Genomic DNA, 19,148 nt, shown 5'->3' on the forward strand with positions numbered 1-19,148 from the left:
ATAATTGTTTTTTTATGGCGTTTTCCGTTTGTTTGCTTCTCACTATCACTCTCTCTCTCTAACTTTTTTGCAGTTTGTAAAATTTGCCAACATTAATGAGGACACTCCTTCCTATCATCGACGCTATGATTTTTTCATTTCGAAATTTTCCTCAATGTGTCATGGCAACAATGATAACATCGAGCTGCGTGATAGCATACGTTTGGCTGGCATTAAAGGACTACAAGGTGTGATACGTAAAACTGTCTCCGATGATTTAGTGGAGAATATTTGGGAAAAACAGCATATGGAGAAAATTGTACCCTCATTATTATTTAATATGCAGGTGAGAATTGCAAACATAAGAGACAGACACAGGTGCAGAGATACAAGCCGATGCAAAATGATCGGCGGCGGCGGCGCAACCATTTTAGGTCGGCGGCGGCGGCTTATTATAGAAAATATCGGCGGCGGCTAAATTGTCGGCTCAATTTAAGTTTTTCTTCAGAAATTGAGCTTATAAGCGTTTATTATATTGAAAAATCTCTGTATAATAGTCCGTTATATAGAAACCTATCTCTATATAAGGTTTTTTCTGAAGAAAATGGACATTTATAATAGTTTTCACTCTTTTAATATTAACACAATATTGTGTGGCAACTTTTTTCAATTTGCCATAAGAATTTAAAATAGTGGCAACTCTATTCAAATTGGTGAAATTATTTTCTGAAATACATGTGCGATTCCAATATTTATCAGCGGCTATGTTTAAGCCGGCTTAGCTTTTGAGCCGAAAGAAATCGGCGGCGGCGCGGCTTGCAAAATATTACCGGCGGCCAGCCGCCGCCGATTTGAGCTGTCTCGGCTTGTATCTCTGCACAGGTGTTATGTTTTAACTGTCATATTTATTTAGCTTGTACACAGTTAAAAATTAAATATTTATGGTATTTTATTTATAAAATTTTTTTTAATATTTCTTTTCGTATACTTTTTTTTTTTTTGCAATTTTATTTAATGCGTCTACACTTATCTACACTTTGTATTAAAAAAAAAAAAAAAACTTTAAAAAAACTACACTTTGAACAAAAACCAAAATATTTATTTACAAAACTAAAACTGAGCATTTTATAAGTTCGGCGTTAACGTTATGTTTTTGAAGAAAAATATGTTGGCGGTAATTTTATTTATAATAATACCTAATAATCTTGTTAAGAAATAATTTAAACACATTTATATTTAATTAGTTTTACTAACTGTTTTTTTCACTTAATTTTTCAAAAAAAACTGCACCTCTACTTCTAATTAGGGTAAATGTACCAATAGTCGGCAGTTTAACTTTTTACTCTTTTTCAAACTATCCCCCTAAAGAGTCGGAAAATATTATTACGATGATTTTTAGTTATTTCAATTATGTGTTTAGTTAAGTTTTAGATCTATTTAACTTTTTTGAAAAACAAATAACTAGTTTTTAGTAATTTGTAAATTTTGTTAAAAACTCCACATTTTCCAATAGTCGGCACCAGTGTTCCTAAGTTCGACAAAAAGTGTCCCTATAGTCGGCAGTAGATTTTTTGTTTGAAAAAAGCATATTTATTTATAGAAAAAAGTGATATATACACAATTTTCCAAAGAAAATATTTAATTAAATTTTTTCTATAGAAATAACTGTAATAATATCGTTTTTTTTCTGTAGAAAAATATGTTACAAACATAATTATAATTGTAATAAGTATACATAATAACAATTTTTTCTATAGAAAAAGAGTTATACATTTTCTATACAATATTATATTTTTTGTTAGAGAAAAAAGTAATTTTTTATAGGGAAAAGTGTTATATGTACTGTTTTTTAAAGAAAATCTTTTATAAAAATATGCAATTTCCTATAGGAAAAAAATTAAACATAAGTTTCGTAGAGGATATTATAATAAGAACACTTTTCTATAGAAAAATTGTCATACTAGGAATTTTCTATAGAAAAAAAATGTTATACTCATAATTTTTTTTGTAAAAAAAACAGTTAAGAAGCAATTTTTGTTAGAAAAAATTTCAATATGCAAAATGTTTAATAGAAAAAACTATTATACACATATTTTTTGTATAGAAAATTATATTCTGTAGTAGAAAATTGTAATCTTCTGTAGAAAAAGCTATTATAAAAGTAATTTTCTATAGAAAAAAAGGGTATACACACAATTTTTCATAGAGAAAACTGATATACACATAATTTTTTGTATCAAAGATTGTTATACATAAAATTTTCTATAGAAAAAAAATTGTATACACATAATTCTCTATAGAAACAAATGTTGTACAATCAATTTTCTATAGAGTAATATACATAAATTTTTATAGAGAAAAGAGTTATACATAAATTTTTTTACAAAAATAACTGTTATACGTATAATTTTTGAAGAGAAAATTGTTATATAGAAATTTTTCATAGTAATATACCCAATTTTTCTATAGAGAAATAATAAATTTTAGAGTGCCGACTATAGAATACGTATGATCGAACTTAATACCCAGTAGTCGGCACCCCTATGCCGACAATAAGAATTCATAAAAAATTGTGTTCCTAATGGCGGCAGCGATTAAAATTACAAAAAAATATATTTTTAACTAACTTTTTCACTTTAAATTGAATATTTCAACTGTTTTCTTTCATTTAAATCAATTTTTGTCAAATAAATCATTTAATTTCATATAAATATTCACTTGTTTAAGGTGGCACTAAAACTAAATTTTTTTTAAGAAAACTGACAGTACTACAAATGCTGCAAAGCTGTCACTAAATAACGTCAAATATAGAGGAAATTAGTAATCCTACTTAAATTTACTCATTTTATAAAGCAAAAAGACTATATTTTCTATGAAATATAGATCAAACCTTAATAAATTTGTACAGCTTTTCTTATTTATTTACATTGTTATTGAAAAGATGCCGACTACTGGGTGATGCCGACATTAGGTGCATTTACCTTATTTAGTTTAATTAGTTTACAAAAAGTTAAAATACAATTGATAAATTTATAAAGAACTAATTGGTGTTTCAAAAAAATTGTTAATTTTCCCAAAGAGTTCACTTTAAAACTAACATATCCTTAACTTACTCTGTAGTCGGGCGATTTAACACCTGTGGAAGATGCCACCACAGTAACTCCACCTGTTTTGGCTGAAGAAGTTCTACGTGAGCTGGTGGGTCGTGCTTCTTTTGGTCACATAAGAAGTGTTTTGAAACCCCTATTAACGTAAGTGTTAACTTTAAATTTTCCACCAAAATCCTTCTTCTAATCTTCCACTTTTTCGTTTTTATCTTTTCAGACACTTGGATCGTCATGAACTATGGGTGCCCAATACCTTTGCCATACATACTTTCCGTATAGTTATGATTTCTATACAGCCTCAGTATTCTTATACTGTGGTCGAAACTCTCATGCAACATTTAGATAATAATTTCAAATCTTCTCCTAAAACTCGCACTTCTTTGGCGGTGGTACTCTCTAAGATTATAGCCATTGCTGCTGGTGAAAGTGTTGGTCCCTCCGCCCTTGATATTATCAATAATTTACTTACTCATCTTCGCACCAGTGTCAGCAATACCTCTGAAATTACCCCGGAAGAATCGCAGTATCAAGAGGCTCTTATCAATGCTTTGGGTGAATTTGCTAATCATCATCCGGATTATCAGAAAATTGAAATTATGCTTTTTATTATGAATACCGTGCCGGATCTTTCCAAGAAAAGCAAAGGCGATCAAATGTTACAGAATATTTTGTTGAAATCTCTACTTAAAGTTGGTACTCAATATAGCACGGTTTCCTTTGAAAAAGCCTTCCCTGCCAGTTTTCTACAACCTTTACTGAAAATGGCTCGCAATCCTCATGATCCCACCCGCATTATTGTTATGCAAATATTCCAGGCTCTTTTGGATCGTCATCAAAATGAAAAAGTATTAAGTGTGGCTAGCATTAAACCTTATGCTGCCCTGTCACAGGAGCCTCCCTCACGTTCGGATATTATTTTTACTCATAAATATGGTGCTAATATTATGCAGGCCTTAATCGACAGCATGGCTTTGTCGGATAAAGTGGATTCGTTATCGTCTAGTTATAATACGGCAGCTTTACTTATTGTCGAAATGGCGTGTGGTGAAACGGTGCAAGAGTTTTTGTTATTCATTTTGGGGTAAGTTTTTTGGAGACCCATTATAGATGTTTATTTTATTTGACATTATAGACCTGAATATCAAATCGTTTGTAAACTTTCGTTGACGAACAATTCCAGCTTTTTCTAATCGAGTTCTTGCCTTATTAGGCTTTGATCCAGCTTATCTCCTTATCTGTATAATGACGACATAACATAACTAATTGTGTTCAAAGTCTTGAATTTAGACCTTCCCCCTTCGGATCGTGTTCTGTGTACATTACACTTAAATTTAACCCCTATCCTTCTATAAACCATCATAGCATCATACAAATAGTGTATTTATCACCCAACTCAAACCGAAGTCCCTTCGACAGTACTTGATTGTGCGCGCGTAGTAAACTTCCACGATAACCAACCGACTTACCGTTCACTGAGGTTCGGATTTAGCTTCTCTTATTCTCCGACCATCACGTTGTTATAGGAAACGAACAGGAAACGAGATGACAAGCCCTTTATAATATTTTGAACATAAACATTGTTGCATTGTTGTAACAACTTCGCCATTTTTGGAAGCTCTTGCGTGAAAATATATTAAAATTTTCTTAGTGGTCGACTTGTGCTGCCTCAGACGGTCTTAACCATGGGTTGTTAGGGTTTAAATTTGTGAAAATACTGAGATACTTGATGAGTTGTTAAAGATAGGCTGAACAGCGGTTTAGAAGAACCAGGAATAAGTTGTTGTTGTAAACATGAATTTAGACGTCGTAGTCGATGGAATCCAAATGCCAACTGTGAACCACCCAAAGATTTTGTGGGTTACCTTTGACTGCCTGTTTACCTCTCAGCTCATGCCACTGCAATTACGCACAGCTTGCGAAGTAGAAACAAGGTCCTCAAAGCGCTATCCGGCAGCACTTGGGGAATGGAGAAAGAAAACTTGTTGGCTACCTATAAAACAATTGGCCGGTCAGTGGTCAATTATGCTGCTCCAGTGTGGTCTCCTTCGTTGAGTGATACCTAGTGGAGAAATATTCAAAGCTTCCAAAAATACTTCCCTACGGACTGTAAGGGGCTGCATGCAAATTACCTCGGAGCACCACCTATACGAGGAAACGAAGGTCCTCCCAGTTAAGGAACATAATGTCATGCTGACTTAACAGTTCCTCCTGGGATGTCACACAGTCTTATACAGCAGCTTTGAACGACATTCATAGAGGTCGCCCACAGAGTATTGCCGCGGAAAACAAGAGTTGCTCTGGCACAATTGAGATCGAGATGGAGCAACAGGCTTAACATCTACTGGTCCCGCATAGACCGTGCCGTCCCCAAGTAGTTAGTTAGTTAGTTAGTTAGTTAGTTAGTTAGTTAGTTAGTTAGTTAGTTAGTTAGTAGTTAGTTAGTAGTAGTTAGTTAGTTAGTTAGTTAGTTAGTTAGTTAGTTAGTTAGTTAGTTAGTTAGTTAGTTAGTTAGTTAGTTAGTTAGTTAGTAGTTAGTTAGTTAGTTAGTTAGTTAGTTAGTTAGTTAGTTAGTTAGTTAGTTAGTTAGTTAGTTAGTTAGTTAGTAGTTAGTTAGTTAGTTAGTTAGTTAGTTAGTTAGTTAGTTAGTTAGTTAGTTAGTTAGTTAGTTAGTTAGTTAGTTAGTTAGTTAGTTAGTTAGTTAGTTAGTTAGTTAGTTAGTTAGTTAGTAGTTAGTTAGTTAGTTAGTTAGTTAGTTAGTTAGTTAGTTAGTTAGTTAGTTAGTTAGTTAGTTAGTTAGTTAGTTAGTTAGTTAGTTAGTTAGTTAGTTAGTTAGTTAGTTAGTTAGTTAGTTAGTTAGTTAGTTAGTTAGTTAGTAGTTAGTTAGTTAGTTAGTTAGTTAGTTAGTTAGTTAGTTAGTTAGTTAGTTAGTTAGTTAGTTAGTTAGTTAGTTAGTTAGTTAGTTAGTTAGTTAGTTAGTTAGTTAGTTAGTAGTTAGTTAGTTAGTTAGTTAGTTAGTTAGTTAGTTAGTTAGTTAGTTAGTTAGTTAGTTAGTTAGTTAGTTAGTTAGTTAGTTAGTTAGTTAGTTAGTTAGTTAGTTAGTTAGTTAGTTAGTAGTTAGTTAGTAGTTAGTTAGTTAGTTAGTTAGTTAGTTAGTTAGTTAGTTAGTTAGTTGTTAATTGTTGCCTCAAGATTTAACAGCGAATATCTTCTAATACGAGACAGTGACGTAAGAAGTGGTCAAATATAGCTCTTCTTCCTCATCTTCCGACATGGATACATTATATCCACGTTTAAAATAGTGATGCCATCAGTTCCAAAACATTTTTATCTGACAGTTTCCCGTTCTGACTAAATATTCAATAATTTCAAATACTAATCCAAAACTACATGTTTCTCTCCCTCTTTCTTTCCTTCCAGTATACAACAAGTTGCTGTAACCACCGAAAATTTGAGTGACATACACAAGTGTTCACTATACTCCATTTCCATTGCTCTACTAACGCTAACAGCTCGCGTTACCGGCATCAATAATCTACTCGAATATGCACAGAAAATCATAGAAGATCGTAAACATGATGCACCATACTTCTTACCACCGCTATTAGAACCCAAGAAATCGAGCAGTAAATATAATTTGAATGTACCACAATTGGCCATTGATAAAATGGCATTGGCGGAGTGTTTACAAAATGCTGGTATGGATTTCAATCGTTTACAAACTGGACTACCATATGCTCTCAATCAATCGGATAATCCGGGCCACAGACACTCTTGGGTTGAGACAGTTAGTAGTAATATGACACAAAGAAATAGTTCAGCCGATTTGACAGCCTATAATGCAGATGCCGACAGTATTAGTAGTTCACCAGGAGTATCGAAGGTAAGAGTTTTGCAGTTGGGATGTTAAGACCTGTAAAATAACTTATTTTGATTTTTTTGTGCAGAAAACTTTGGCTCCTGAATATACCGTTGATGCTATGAAACGTTATTTGGCTGAACCCTCGGAATCGGTTAAACGTGAGCAGCAGGAAAAACAAATGCAAATTGTGCGCACTTTCCGTGAAAGCGATTTTGAAGATCTTATGAAACGCACTGAACCCAAGGTACAATTCTTAAATTTTTAATCTGTTTCAAAAGCAATTTGATTAAAATTGTTCTTTCTTTTAGCACGATGTCATACAGAATCGCTTAAACGATCTATTCAATTCATTAGCCATCGATAACAAAACTACCCAAAATACTTCAACCAATAACGAAAAACCCATTTATGAAACCAACTTCCCAGAATTATTTTATTATTAAATTATGAATTTATTTTAAATATGTAGTTATTATATGAAAATTGGCTTGTTACTAAAACTTAACTTATCCCCCTTTTTGAAAATAACAATCAAATTGTTATTTAATTTTTCTATTATATTAAATATACTATAAAGATATTGTAACTTTTTTCCACTTTTTTCGTTGTTTTCTTCTTGTTTATTTTCTATTTTAAGGCGCAAATATGTATTTAGATATTTTTCTATGTACTATTTTTTTATAAATTTAATGTTAATTGTTGTTTTATGTTTTTATACACATTTTTTGTCCTTTTAATTGTATTTAAACAAAAGGTATTAAGGTGTTTTTTAACTACTATTTATTTTAAATGTTTTTTTTTTGGTTTCTTGTTTATTTAAAAACTTAAACTGTTTTTGGTAATTTATTTAATAAAAAACAACCCTCAAAAACCAAAAGAAAACCTGGTTTCATTTGCAAAAGAAGAAATTAAACATTTTGTTAAACGTAAGGTCAAGTCTATAGTAATGCCTATAGTTTAGTCAAGAATCGAATCTATGATCTATTCTATAGTCTAAGTTATATTTTGGTTTATAGTCTAGTCTAGAGTATAGTCCATAGTCTAGTCTATAGTCTAGTCTATAATCTAGTCCATAGTCTAGTCTATAGTCTAGTCTATAGTTTAGTCTATAGTCTAGTCTATAGTCTAGTCTAAAGTCTAGTCTATAGTCTAGTCTAAAGTCTAGTCAGTAGTCTAGTCTATAGTCTAGTCTACAGTATATAGTCTATTCTATAGTCTAGTCTACAGTCTAGTCTATAGTCTATTCTATAGTCCAGTCTATAATCTAGTCTATAGTCCAGTCTATAGTATAGTCTATAGTCTAGTCCATAGTCTAGTCTATAGACTAGTATATAATCGAGTCTAGTTTATAGTTTAGTATATAGTCTAGTCTATAATCTAGTTTAGTCTATAGTTTATTTTCTATCCTAGTTTCTAGTCTAGTTTATAGTTTAGTCTGTAGTTTAGTCTATAGTCTAGTATAAAGTCTAGTCTATAGTCTAGTCTATAGTCTAGTCTATAGTCTAGTCTATAGTCTAGTCTATAGTCTAGTCTATAGTCTAGTCTATAGTCTAGTCTATAATCTAGTCTATAGTCTAGTCTATAGTCTAGTCTATAGTATAGTCTATAGTCTAGTCTATAGTCTAGTCTATAGTCTAGTCTATAGCCTAGTCTATAGTCTATTCTATAGTCTAGTCTATAGCCTAGTCTATAGTCTATTCTATAGTCTAGTCTTTAGTCTAGTCTATGGTCTAGTCTATAGTCTAGTCTATAGTTTAGTAATACTAAACTATATATATATAATACTAAATTAGTATATAGTTTTGTATAGTCTAGTCTATAGACAAGTCTATATTATATTCTATAGTCTAATCTATAGCCTAGTATATAGTCTAATCTATAGTCTAGTCTATAGTCTAGACTTTAGTCTAGTCTATAGTAATTTCTATAGTTTAGTCAAGAATCGAATCTATGATCTATTCTATAGTCTAAGTTATATTTTGGTTTATAGTCTAGTCTATAGTATAGTCCATAGTCTAGTCCATAGTCTAGTCTATAGTCTAGTCTATAGTCTAGTCTACAGTCTAGTCTATAGTCTAGTCTATGGTCTATTCTATAGTCCAGTCAATAATCTAGTCTACAGTCTAGTCCATAGTCTACTCCATAGTCTTGTCTATAGACTAGTATATAATCGAGTCTAGTTTATAGTTTAGTCTATAGTCTAGTCTATAATCTAGTTTAGTCTATAGTTTATTTTCTATCCTAGTTTCTAGTCTTGTTTATAGTAGACTAGTCTATAGTCTAGTCTATAGTCTAGTCTATAGTCTAGTCTATAGTTTAGTCATAGTCTAGTCTAAAGTCTAGTCTATAGTCTAGTCTATAGTCTAGTCTATAGTCTATTCTATAGTCTAGTCTATAGTCTATTCCATAGTCTAGTCTATAGTCTAGTCTATAGTCTATTCTATAGTCTATTCTATAGTCTAGTCTATAGTCTAGTCTATAGTCTAGTCTATAGTCTAGTCTATAGTCTAGTCTATAGTCTAGTCTATAGTCTAGTCTATAGTCTAGTCTATAGTCTAGTCTATAGTCTATTCTAAAGTCTAGTCTATAGTTTATTCTAAAGTCTAGTCTATAGTCTATTCTATAGTATATTCTATAGTCTATTCTATAGTCTATTCTATAGTCTATTCTATAGTCTAGTCTATAGTCAAGTCTATAGTCTAGTCTATAGTCTATTCTATAGTCTAGTCTATAGTCTAGTCTATAGTCTAGTCTATAGTCTAGTCTATAGTCTAGTCAATAGTCTAATCTATAGTCTAGTCTATAGTCTAGTCTATAGTCTGATCTAGAGTCTAGTCTATAGTATAGTCTATAGTCTAGTCTGTAGTCTAGTCTATATGCCTAGTGTAGTCAATAGTCCAGTCTATAGTCTAGTCTAAAGTCTAGTCTATAGTTTAGTCTACAGTCTAGTATATAGTTTGGTCTACAGTCTAGCTTATAGTTTGGTTTATAGTATAGTCTATAGTCCAGTCTATGGTCTACTCCAGTATATAGTTTGGTCTATAGTCTAGCTTTTAGTTTGGTTTATAGTATAGTATATAGTCTAGTCTTTAGTCTAGTCTATAATCCAGTCTATAGTCTAGTCAATAGTCTAGTCTATCGTCTAGTCTATAGTTAGTCGGTTAAATAAGTCGTGCAGAAATGTCTCTCTAACGTGGTAAACCTGTAATACTATAAGGCCGTGAATTGACACAGAAATATGGCGACATTCTTCTCTTTCTTTACGTCTCGACGTCAACTGCAGAAGTCTTTTCAGAGAATCTTTTGGCATTAAGCTCAAAAGCAAAAGGCCAATAACAAATACAATTCTCTTCCGTAACTGTGGTCTTGAAATATTTATTGTGATTTGGCACCGTATAGGATATTGAAATTTTAGTTTGTTATTGTAATATTTTTAAATTAATAAAACAACTTCTATTTTCTTTAATTTTAAAAAGATATTTGTTAGAAAATAACAAATTAATTTTATTCGAAAATTTCACAGATATCAATTCAGTAAAATATATGTTAGAAGATATATACTACGTATTTCCAAGATTGTAAGTGTTAGTTCTTTTTTACAAAAAAAAATATATTATAAATTTCATTATTTAGTTTGGAATAGAACAACGTTTTATATATAAGAATATAAAAAATACAAAAAACTTAATAACTAAATTTACATTTAATTTGTTTAAACTTCATTTGCAAATATAGAAACGAAAAGATTTCCATAATAGCAATACCATTTTTACACACCATTTAATTGTGTAAAAAAGGCGTTTAGGAAAAAAAACGAAAGCAAAAACAAATTTGCAGTAATTAAGTATAACAAATTGTAAGACTAATATTTACAAAAGTAAAAGTAGAAATATTTAAAAAAAATTATGAAAAAATAAATAACAAATTTGGAATCAATCCCCCAAATATTTTCTTTTGTTTTTTTTTCACAATAAAATAACGAGAGTGCATTTAAACACTTATGGCGGTTTTATTATCACACAGCACCATTATTTAATTTAAGTCTCCTCTCGGAAATTTACAAACTCTACAAAAAGTCTGCTGAAGAAGAAGAGGAAAACGAAGCCGTAGACGAAGTGCTAGATACTGTTGAAGTTGTTGAGGATGAACGGTGTGTAGCTTGAGGTGGCATTAGTAAAGCATTTGGAGGCGAAGGTGGCACAACACAAACAGCCGACTCATCGTTGACGTTGGTGGGCGTTGTGGCACGTTCACAATTTGCACCAATTTCCGATATAGGCACTGAGGCATTGGCAAATTCATCACATATTAAGTTTTGCTTAAAAGTCTGGGGTGTTGGTGGTACCACCAATATATTTACAGAGATCAATAAAGGATGCACTAATTTGGCATCCATAACCATTAAAGTAACTTCTTCATTTTTCTCCAAACACAAGGAGGTTATATCAGATTTTTGAGTAAATGTCGGTTGCCTTTGAGAGTTGATAGAGGTAACGGAAGCTCTGCAAGATAACAAGTAAAATGGTTTATATTTGTTAGAAAATTTCTTCAAAAATTGTAAGTAAATTGATTAAAAAATTTTATCTTAATTAAACATTTTATTTCAGCCTAAAAGTATGCTTTAGTTTTATTTCCAATTGTGAATTTCATTACCTTATCATAAACTGTCTCTTTGTTTGTAAACTCAACAAACGTTCGTGTTCATTACGATGATGTCTTCGTATACTAAGTACTCTAGAATCGGCTATTAGTATAAGATCTAAACCAAAATTAAAACCAGTCCAACGCCACTTCTGATAGCCCGGCTCCAAGAGTATACGACCACAGCGCATACAATTTTCATAGAAAACATCGGCTTCGAGATTTTGGGGTCTGAAAAGATATACAATCATGTAAATATTAAGAAAAACGTAAAAAAATTGACGAACAAATGTTACACAAATCTCATTCATTCCCCTACAGGGTCCTGTAGCAACTAAAAATTAATTTTAACATTTCTAAACTTTATACAAAAGATAAATAGACTTTTTTATCTTGGATCGAATTTCGCTTTTTGATGAAAGTTGTCGGATATCAATAGATACCTTCTAATAACATTACGGATTCACTTGCGAAAAATTGTACATCACTAGTAAACGTTCTATTCGTGATAAGACTCCACGAGGTCGAAAACAATGTTAAACCATAATTAGATGAATATTTTCCATTCCCTGTTATTGCTACTCATTAAAGCTCAAAGGTAAGACACTCCTGTCATCATAAGTGCTATAAGAGGTGTACCATATGTCCCCTATTGAGCCGTATATAGCAAGTGTGTCAGCCAATGCCATACTAAGACTCTATGAGACTTCAACTGATTACGACTTTTGACTTAGAAGTAACATAAAGAAGATTGGATTGGGTCCGATAAACTGTTTGTGGAAGGTATGCAGAATTTATAGGTGGATGCAAATTGAGCACTGGTGCGGCTGCCGTTGTTTATAATGTTAACATGGATATAAAAAGACTGCTTCAAACTGCTTCTTAGACGATCGCAGTGTCTTTAAAGCAGAACTTTTAGGCTGCACTCAGGTCATTGATATGCCATTCTTGTCTTCCTCGTAGAATGTAGAAAAGCTCTCAGTGAACTTATGACACTCTCCTGTACCTTAGTGTACATTGCAAGTAGGTGCCGGACGAACTTGCATGACCTTTGAACGTATCCCTAATTAGGTATAGTGGAAAAAAACACTAGAATGATCTCTGATAGATTCCGTGACACTGCAATGTACAGGGCAAAGAGATAGCGTATGAAATTGCAAGACAGGATTATATACAATACCAAATTAGAAGAGACTGTTGTGTAAAACCAAACCATATATAGATTTCGTCACACTATCAGCCAATCCAGGAATAGTTAAATGGAATGCGAAGTGTTTAAGATACTATGGGCAAGTTTTGAAAAAATCGGTCTTTTGGATGGAGTTCCGAAACAATATGTTTCGGCAGCCTTTCATAGGGGGTGCTTTCTTGGATTTCCCGAATCCTTCCCGCTAGCATCTCTTGGTCACTAGACACTAGCGCAGATTAGTTTGGATCTGAAAACACCGACGCGGAATAGTCTTAGGAAATGATTTGACACCCGACCGTATATTTCCAGCAGTCATTATTTTCGGGGATTTTGACTTATTGCCACCTTTGGCCTCAACAATGGGGTTAAGAGCAGAATACCTAGCCGCCCAATATGTGGCAAACAAACGTTAGTGGGTATGAAAAATACCTAAGTCGAAGAGGTCAATAATAACGAACCTGTGCTATCGAGTTACTCTCTCGATTATGAGAGGGAAAATCACTCGACAGACCCAAAAGCTGGCAGCGGCCCCATAGGGAAAAACAGACGCCATCATACGCTACTGGGGAGAGTTTTTAGTAAGTATTCGCTATTAGACTCTCTATTATGTGTTTCCCTATTGAGTACAAACCGTATAGTTTGTTGCATTTAAGTAAATCTGCTCTCCTGTCAAGTTTTATTAGGACAATAATCTGGTTTTTCGATATAGTGATAATTCCGATCTACACTCATATTTCTACTATTTCGTGAACTCAGAAAACTAGGCCGAGTCCTTTGGACCTCTGTCTTGTTCCAAACCTCTCTCATTATCTTCTTTCTTTTTATTTAATATCTCTCTATCTTAACCTAACCTAAGAAACCACAATAATTACACAATTCATTTCCGCTTTAAAATCTGAAAGTGGTTTCATACCGCAAACAGAAATTACAAGATTCTATTCTAGATGAAAAGGCGAATATGTTTGGAAATTAAGTTTCGCATTTTGAATTATTTATCTTTAAGATTTAACAGTTCTCACTCACTCTTGTATAATCATGTAAAATATCCTAAGAAATAATAACAACTAAAAACAATTTAATAAACAAATAAAATAATAAAGATTTATTAATAAATTCTACAAAACATAAAAAAGAGAAATTCAATTAACAAAACATTAAAATAAAAATTAGAACACAACTTGGCTACAACTAAAATGCTGTAAATAAAATCAAATCAGTAAATTCTAAATAAAGAAAATTGTACATCAATTAATTGTACTTCAAATTAAAGATCTTATATCTTTGGTTGTCATTGAATTAACTCTTCTACTTTAAATAAAGTTTCATGAATCATGAAACAAATTTGATGATGTTTTTAAACTTGTTGCAAAAACAAAAAAACTCTTGCTAAATACTCACCCCTCTTCTGGCAAATGATCCACTTTAAGTATGGAATTCCAATGACTTAGAACATGATGATGCAGCCATTCTTTGGGTATAATATTGTCATTAAGTACAATTTTCAAATCCATATGATGATTGGTTAAGTATTGTGTGCGTAAAGCCAGAAAAGGTTTCAAATATTGCTGCCCCTCGGGCGTTGATAGAAATGAACGTTTCTCGCGGCGATTAGTAAAATATTGCTGTATAATATCTGTAGCAGTAGAGGGTGTATTACTCTCTGCTGGAGTATTAGAGTTTGAAGATGATGAGGATGATGATGCAGCGGTAGAGGATAAAGCTAATGTTGCGTTATTAGCTTCTATTTGTTGCTGCTGTTGTTGATATTGCAATTGTAACTCCTGTTGATGTTGGGGATTTTCGGGATCATAATTTGGATTTAAACGCAAATAAATCCATGTGCGTAATAGTGTATATAGTGAGAATTCTGTTTGCATCACATAAAGATCCGGACTAGTTATTAGAGCAGTCATTAGTTCTATACTAATTTGTCTTAACAAATTTGGATATTTTGTATAAATGCATAAGAGGTTGGTTTCCAACCAGGCAAATGTGGATTTCTTAACATTTTGACAGCCATATTGACAGGCAGCTTCATAGTAATTTATAGCAGTTTCAGCGTTTATGGTTTCAATCATTACCTCAGCACACTTATCGATAATGCCATCTAAATGGAATAAAGTTGCAGTGGCTAGTACGGATATAACACCCTTTGGATCGATTTCGATTTCATCGGAATACATGGATCCGAAGACGGCATCCAAAGCTGGGAGAGAAATTGGAAGGAATAAAATATAAATTATTTTTTAACTTTTAAAAATGGTTAAAAATTAGTAACATTTTTTAAAGTACAGTACTAGTTCAGTTCTAGTTCAGTTCTGATTCAGTTCTGATTCAGTTCTAGTTCAGTTCTAGTTCAGTTCTAGTTCAGTTGTAGTTCAGTTCTAGTTCAGTTCTAGTTCAGTTCTAGTTCAGTTCTAGTTCAGTTCTAGTTCAGTTCTAGTTCAGTTCTACTTCAGTTCTAGTTCAGTTCTAGTTCAGTTCTAGTTCAGTTCTAGTTCAGTTCTAGTTCAGTTCTAGTTCAGTTCTAGTTCAGTTCACGTTCAGTTCTAGTTCAGTTCTAGTTCAGTTCTAGTTCAGTTCTAGTTCAGTTCTAGTTCAGTTCTAGTTCAGTTCTAGTTCAGTTCTAGTTCAGTTCTAGTTCAGTTCTAGTTCAGTTCTAGTTCAGTTCTAGTTCAGTTCTAGTTCAGTTCTAGTTCAGTTCTAGTTCAGTTCTAGTTCAGTTCTAGTTCAGTTCTAGTTCAGTTCTAGTTCAGTTCTAGTTCAGTTCTAGTTCAGTTCTAGTTCAGTTCTAGTTCAGTTCTAGTTCAGTTCTAGTTCAGTTCTAGTTCAGTTCTAGTTCAGTTCTAGTTCAGTTCTAGTTCAGTTCTTGTTCAGTTCAAGTTCAGTTCAAGTTCAGTTCTAGTTCAGTTCTAGTTCAGTTCTAGTTCAGTTCTAGTTCAGTTCTAGTTCAGTTCTAGTTCAGTTCTAGTTCAGTTCTAGTTCAGTTCTAGTTCAGTTCTAGTTCAGTTCTAGTTCAGTTCTAGTTCAGTTCTAGTTCAGTTCTAGTTAGTTCTAGTTCAGTTCTAGTTCAGTTCTAGTTCAGTTCTAGTTCAGTTCTAGTTCAGTTCTAGTTCAGTTCTAGTTCAGTTCTAGTTCAGTTCTAGTTCAGTTCTAGTTCAGTTCTAGTTCAATTCTAGTTCAGTTCTAGTTCAGTTCTAGTTCAGTTCTAGTTCAGTTCTAGTTCAGTTCTAGTTCAGTTCTAGTTCAGTTCTAGTTCAGTTCTAGTTCAGTTCTAGTTCAGTTCTAGTTCAGTTCTAGTTCAGTTCTAGTTCAGTTCTACATCATTTCTAGTTCAGTTCTAGTTCAGTTCTAGTTCAGTTCTAGTTCAGTTCTAGTTCAGTTCTAGTTCAGTTCTAGTTCAGTTCTAGTCAGTTCTAGTTCAGTTCTAGTTCAGTTCTAGTTCAGTTCCAGTTCAGTTCTAGTTCAGTTCTAGTTCAGTTCTAGTTCAGTTCTAGTTCAGTTCTAGTTCAGTTTTAGTTCAGTTCTAGTTCAGTTCTAGTTCAGTTCTAGTTCAGTTCTAGTTCAGTTCTAGTTCAGTTCTAGTTCAGTTCTAGTTCAGTTCTAGTTCAGTTCTAGTTCAGTTCTAGTTCAGTTCTAGTTCAGTTCTAGTTCAGTTCTAGTTCAGTTCTAGTTCAGTTCTAGTTCAGTTCTAGTTCAGTTCTAGTTCAGTTCTAGTTCAGTTCTAGTTCAGTTATAGTTCAGTTATAGTTCAGTTCTAGTTCAGTTCTAATTCAGTTCTAGTTCAGTTCTAGTTCTAGTTTTTAAAAGAAACATTTTGTTTTTTTAGGAATTTTTCTTCCTTATAACAAACACAATTTTTACTCACCTTCCAAAGTAATCCTTTCGTCCAAAATTTTAATATGAACAAAATCTTGACATGACTCCTTCCACGAACCATTAAACATACTATAAAAATAAGGACTTTGTGATAAATAGACTTTGTGCAGATTCCATACTTTGCCCATAGCCATAATGGCAATATCGGAATTTTTCTGTTCTTTAAACAGGGCCTGATAGATGTATTGAGTGGTAGTTAAGAGTTTTTTTCTAAAAACAAAAGGAAAAGCAAATCAATTGAAAAACATTTCATTAAAATGAAAAACTCTACTTACTTTTTAGGTGACCGGGTTTCATTGTTGCTCTGTTCACTGTTTGAATGGCAAGAATCTATACTACGCTTACGTTTGCGGCGACCACCCAATATATGGGCAACATTATTTACCGGCTGCGCCAATTTAACAACCAATTGACCCATGTTTTTCAAGTTGTTATAAAGACTGGTCGTAAGGTTGTTTAAATGCTTTAGCTAAACCCGCGTTTTTTTAGTTTTAATCACAACAAAACAATTTCTCTTCTTTTTGGTGAGTTATTAAGCTAAAAAGAGAGTAAGTGGAAAAATAGAGAGTTATAAGAGTGTGTTAAATAATACAAATTTTAAAAATAGATATTTATTTGTATATAAACAAACAACATGTGTGTACTTATACGATTATTAAAAGTTTTTAAGCGAGTTTCTTGTCATATGGAGGAATATTTGTTTCTTATCTTATCACCAAGAGTACAATATATATTTTCTTTAAATGCAAATACAACAACAACAACAAATCACAACAAAAGGCTTACAAAGAAAGTAGATTAACTATACTATATGGAAATAAAATTATCAGACAAATCAACAAAGGAATATTAAGTAATTAAAACGAAATATTTTAAATGTATTTTTTGTTTCAATGCAGAATTTTAAATAAATGGTAAAAAATGGTTTTATTTTCTACAAGAAATTAACTATGAATGAAGAATAAACTGTTATTTCTTTCTATTAATTTTTTGAGAATTTGGGACGATAATATACATAGATATTACAAATATAATTTCTACTACCAATCTCTCTCTACTTGATGCTAATGTTTGACAATATTATAATAATTTATTTATTAATTCCAAGGGAGAGAAAGTAAATTAAAATATTCGTTATATTCTGCTTAATTCAATTGAATACACTAGTAATATACTAAATGCTGAACTCTTTATTGTTCAATGAAATCCCACAGACAAAGCAATTAGTATGTAATAATCATTATAATACTTGATCTGTGAAGATGATGTCATTTTACATTTACAACAAATAATTGCTAAGTAAAAAAAAGAAATGGATAAATAAATAATAAATAAATAAAATATACAAATTTAGAGGAACATTTTCTGTTTCAGTTCAGTTCTAGTTCAGTTCTAGTTCAGTTCTAGTTCAGTTCTAGTTCTAGTTCAGTTCTAGTTCAGTTCTAGTTCAGTTCTAGTTCAGTTCTAGTTCAGTTCTAGTTCTAGTTCAGTTCTAGTTCAGTTCTAGTTCAGTTCTAGTTCAGTTCTAGTTCAGTTCTAGTTCAGTTCTAGTTCAGTTCTAGTTCAGTTCTAGTTCAGTTCTAGTTCAGTTCTAGTTCAGTTCTAGTTCAGTTCTAGTTCAGTTCTAGTTCAGTTCTAGTTCAGTTCTAGTTCAGTTCTAGTTCAGTTCTAGTTCAGTTCTAGTTCAGTTCTAGTTCAGTTCTAGTTCAGTTCTAGTTCAGTTCTAGTTCAGTTCTAGTTCAGTTCTAGTTCAGTTCTAGTTCAGTTCTAGTTCAGTTCTAGTTCAGTTCTAGTTCAGTTCTAGTTCAGTTCTAGTTCAGTTCTAGTTCAGTTCTAGTTCAGTTCTAGTTCAGTTCTAGTTCAGTTCTAGTTCAGTTCTAGTTCAGTTCTAGTTCAGTTCTAGTTCAGTTCTAGTTCAGTTCTAGTTCAGTTCTAGTTCAGTTCTAGTTCAGTTCTAGTTCAGTTCTAGTTCAGTTCTAGTTCAGTTCAGTTCTAGTTCAGTTCTAGTTCAGTTCTAGTTCAGTTCTAGTTCAGTTCTAGTTCAGTTCTAGTTCATTTCGTTCAGTTCTAGTTCAATTCTAGTTCTAGTTCAGTTCTAGTTCAGTTCTAGTTCAGTTGTAGTTCAGTTCTAGTTCAGTTCAGTTCTAGTTCAGTTCTAGTTCAGTTCTAGTTCAGTTCTAGTTCAGTTCTAGTTCAGTTCTAGTTTCAGTTCTAGTTCAGTTCTAGTTCAGTTCTAGTTCAGTTCTAGTTCAGTTCTAGTTCAGTTCTAGTTCAGTTCTAGTTCAGTTCTAGTTCAGTCTAGTTCAGTTCTAGTTCAGTTCTAGTTCAGTTCTAGTTCAGTTCTAGTTCAGTTCTAGTTCAGTTCTAGTTCAGTTCTAGTTCAGTTCTAGTTCAGTACCTCGTTTCTGTAATTTTCTCGAATCGAGAAAAAGCTTAAAATATAATAGTCTTCCAGTTTTTAACAGTGTGACTCAGATTATTTTTAAACTCTACT

At 32.3% G+C, this 19,148-nt stretch overlaps 2 protein-coding genes across 8 annotated transcripts in view; one reads left to right on the forward strand and one right to left on the reverse strand.

The window, feature by feature from the left end:
• The window catches only part of LOC119601207 (protein EFR3 homolog cmp44E), a 37,649-nt gene extending 29,838 nt beyond the window's left edge, over positions 1-7,811 (forward strand). For 3 of the 5 annotated variants that reach the window (XM_037951994.1, XM_037951996.1, XM_037951998.1), the window contains exons 4-10: positions 74-325; positions 1,112-1,153; positions 3,100-3,230; positions 3,304-4,167; positions 6,504-6,966; positions 7,031-7,189; positions 7,254-7,811. In XM_037951994.1, coding sequence (XP_037807922.1) covers positions 74-325; positions 1,112-1,153; positions 3,100-3,230; positions 3,304-4,167; positions 6,504-6,966; positions 7,031-7,189; positions 7,254-7,388 — 2,046 coding nt within the window. In that variant the 3' untranslated portion in view covers positions 7,389-7,811. The remainder of the gene's footprint in view (positions 1-73; positions 326-1,111; positions 1,154-3,099; positions 3,231-3,303; positions 4,168-6,503; positions 6,967-7,030; positions 7,190-7,253) is intronic. The other 2 variants (XM_037951995.1, XM_037951997.1) reach the window with 1 other exon arrangement.
• Positions 7,812-10,902: 3,091 nt separating this feature from the next.
• The window catches only part of LOC119601214 (protein germ cell-less), a 28,579-nt gene continuing 20,333 nt past the window's right edge, over positions 10,903-19,148 (reverse strand). For all 3 annotated transcript variants that reach the window (XM_037952008.1, XM_037952010.1, XM_037952009.1), the window contains exons 2-6: positions 16,930-17,191; positions 16,644-16,864; positions 14,174-14,981; positions 11,599-11,817; positions 10,903-11,447 (exon numbers count right to left, since the gene is read on the reverse strand). In XM_037952008.1, coding sequence (XP_037807936.1) covers positions 11,012-11,447; positions 11,599-11,817; positions 14,174-14,981; positions 16,644-16,864; positions 16,930-17,072 — 1,827 coding nt within the window. In that variant the 5' untranslated portion in view covers positions 17,073-17,191 and the 3' untranslated portion in view covers positions 10,903-11,011. The remainder of the gene's footprint in view (positions 11,448-11,598; positions 11,818-14,173; positions 14,982-16,643; positions 16,865-16,929; positions 17,192-19,148) is intronic.

This window comes from Lucilia sericata, unplaced genomic scaffold, assembly GCF_015586225.1.
Source record: "Lucilia sericata isolate MDLA Ls3-8-SP2 unplaced genomic scaffold, ASM1558622v1 Contig000151F_arrow, whole genome shotgun sequence".
NCBI lineage: Eukaryota > Metazoa > Arthropoda > Insecta > Diptera > Calliphoridae > Lucilia > Lucilia sericata.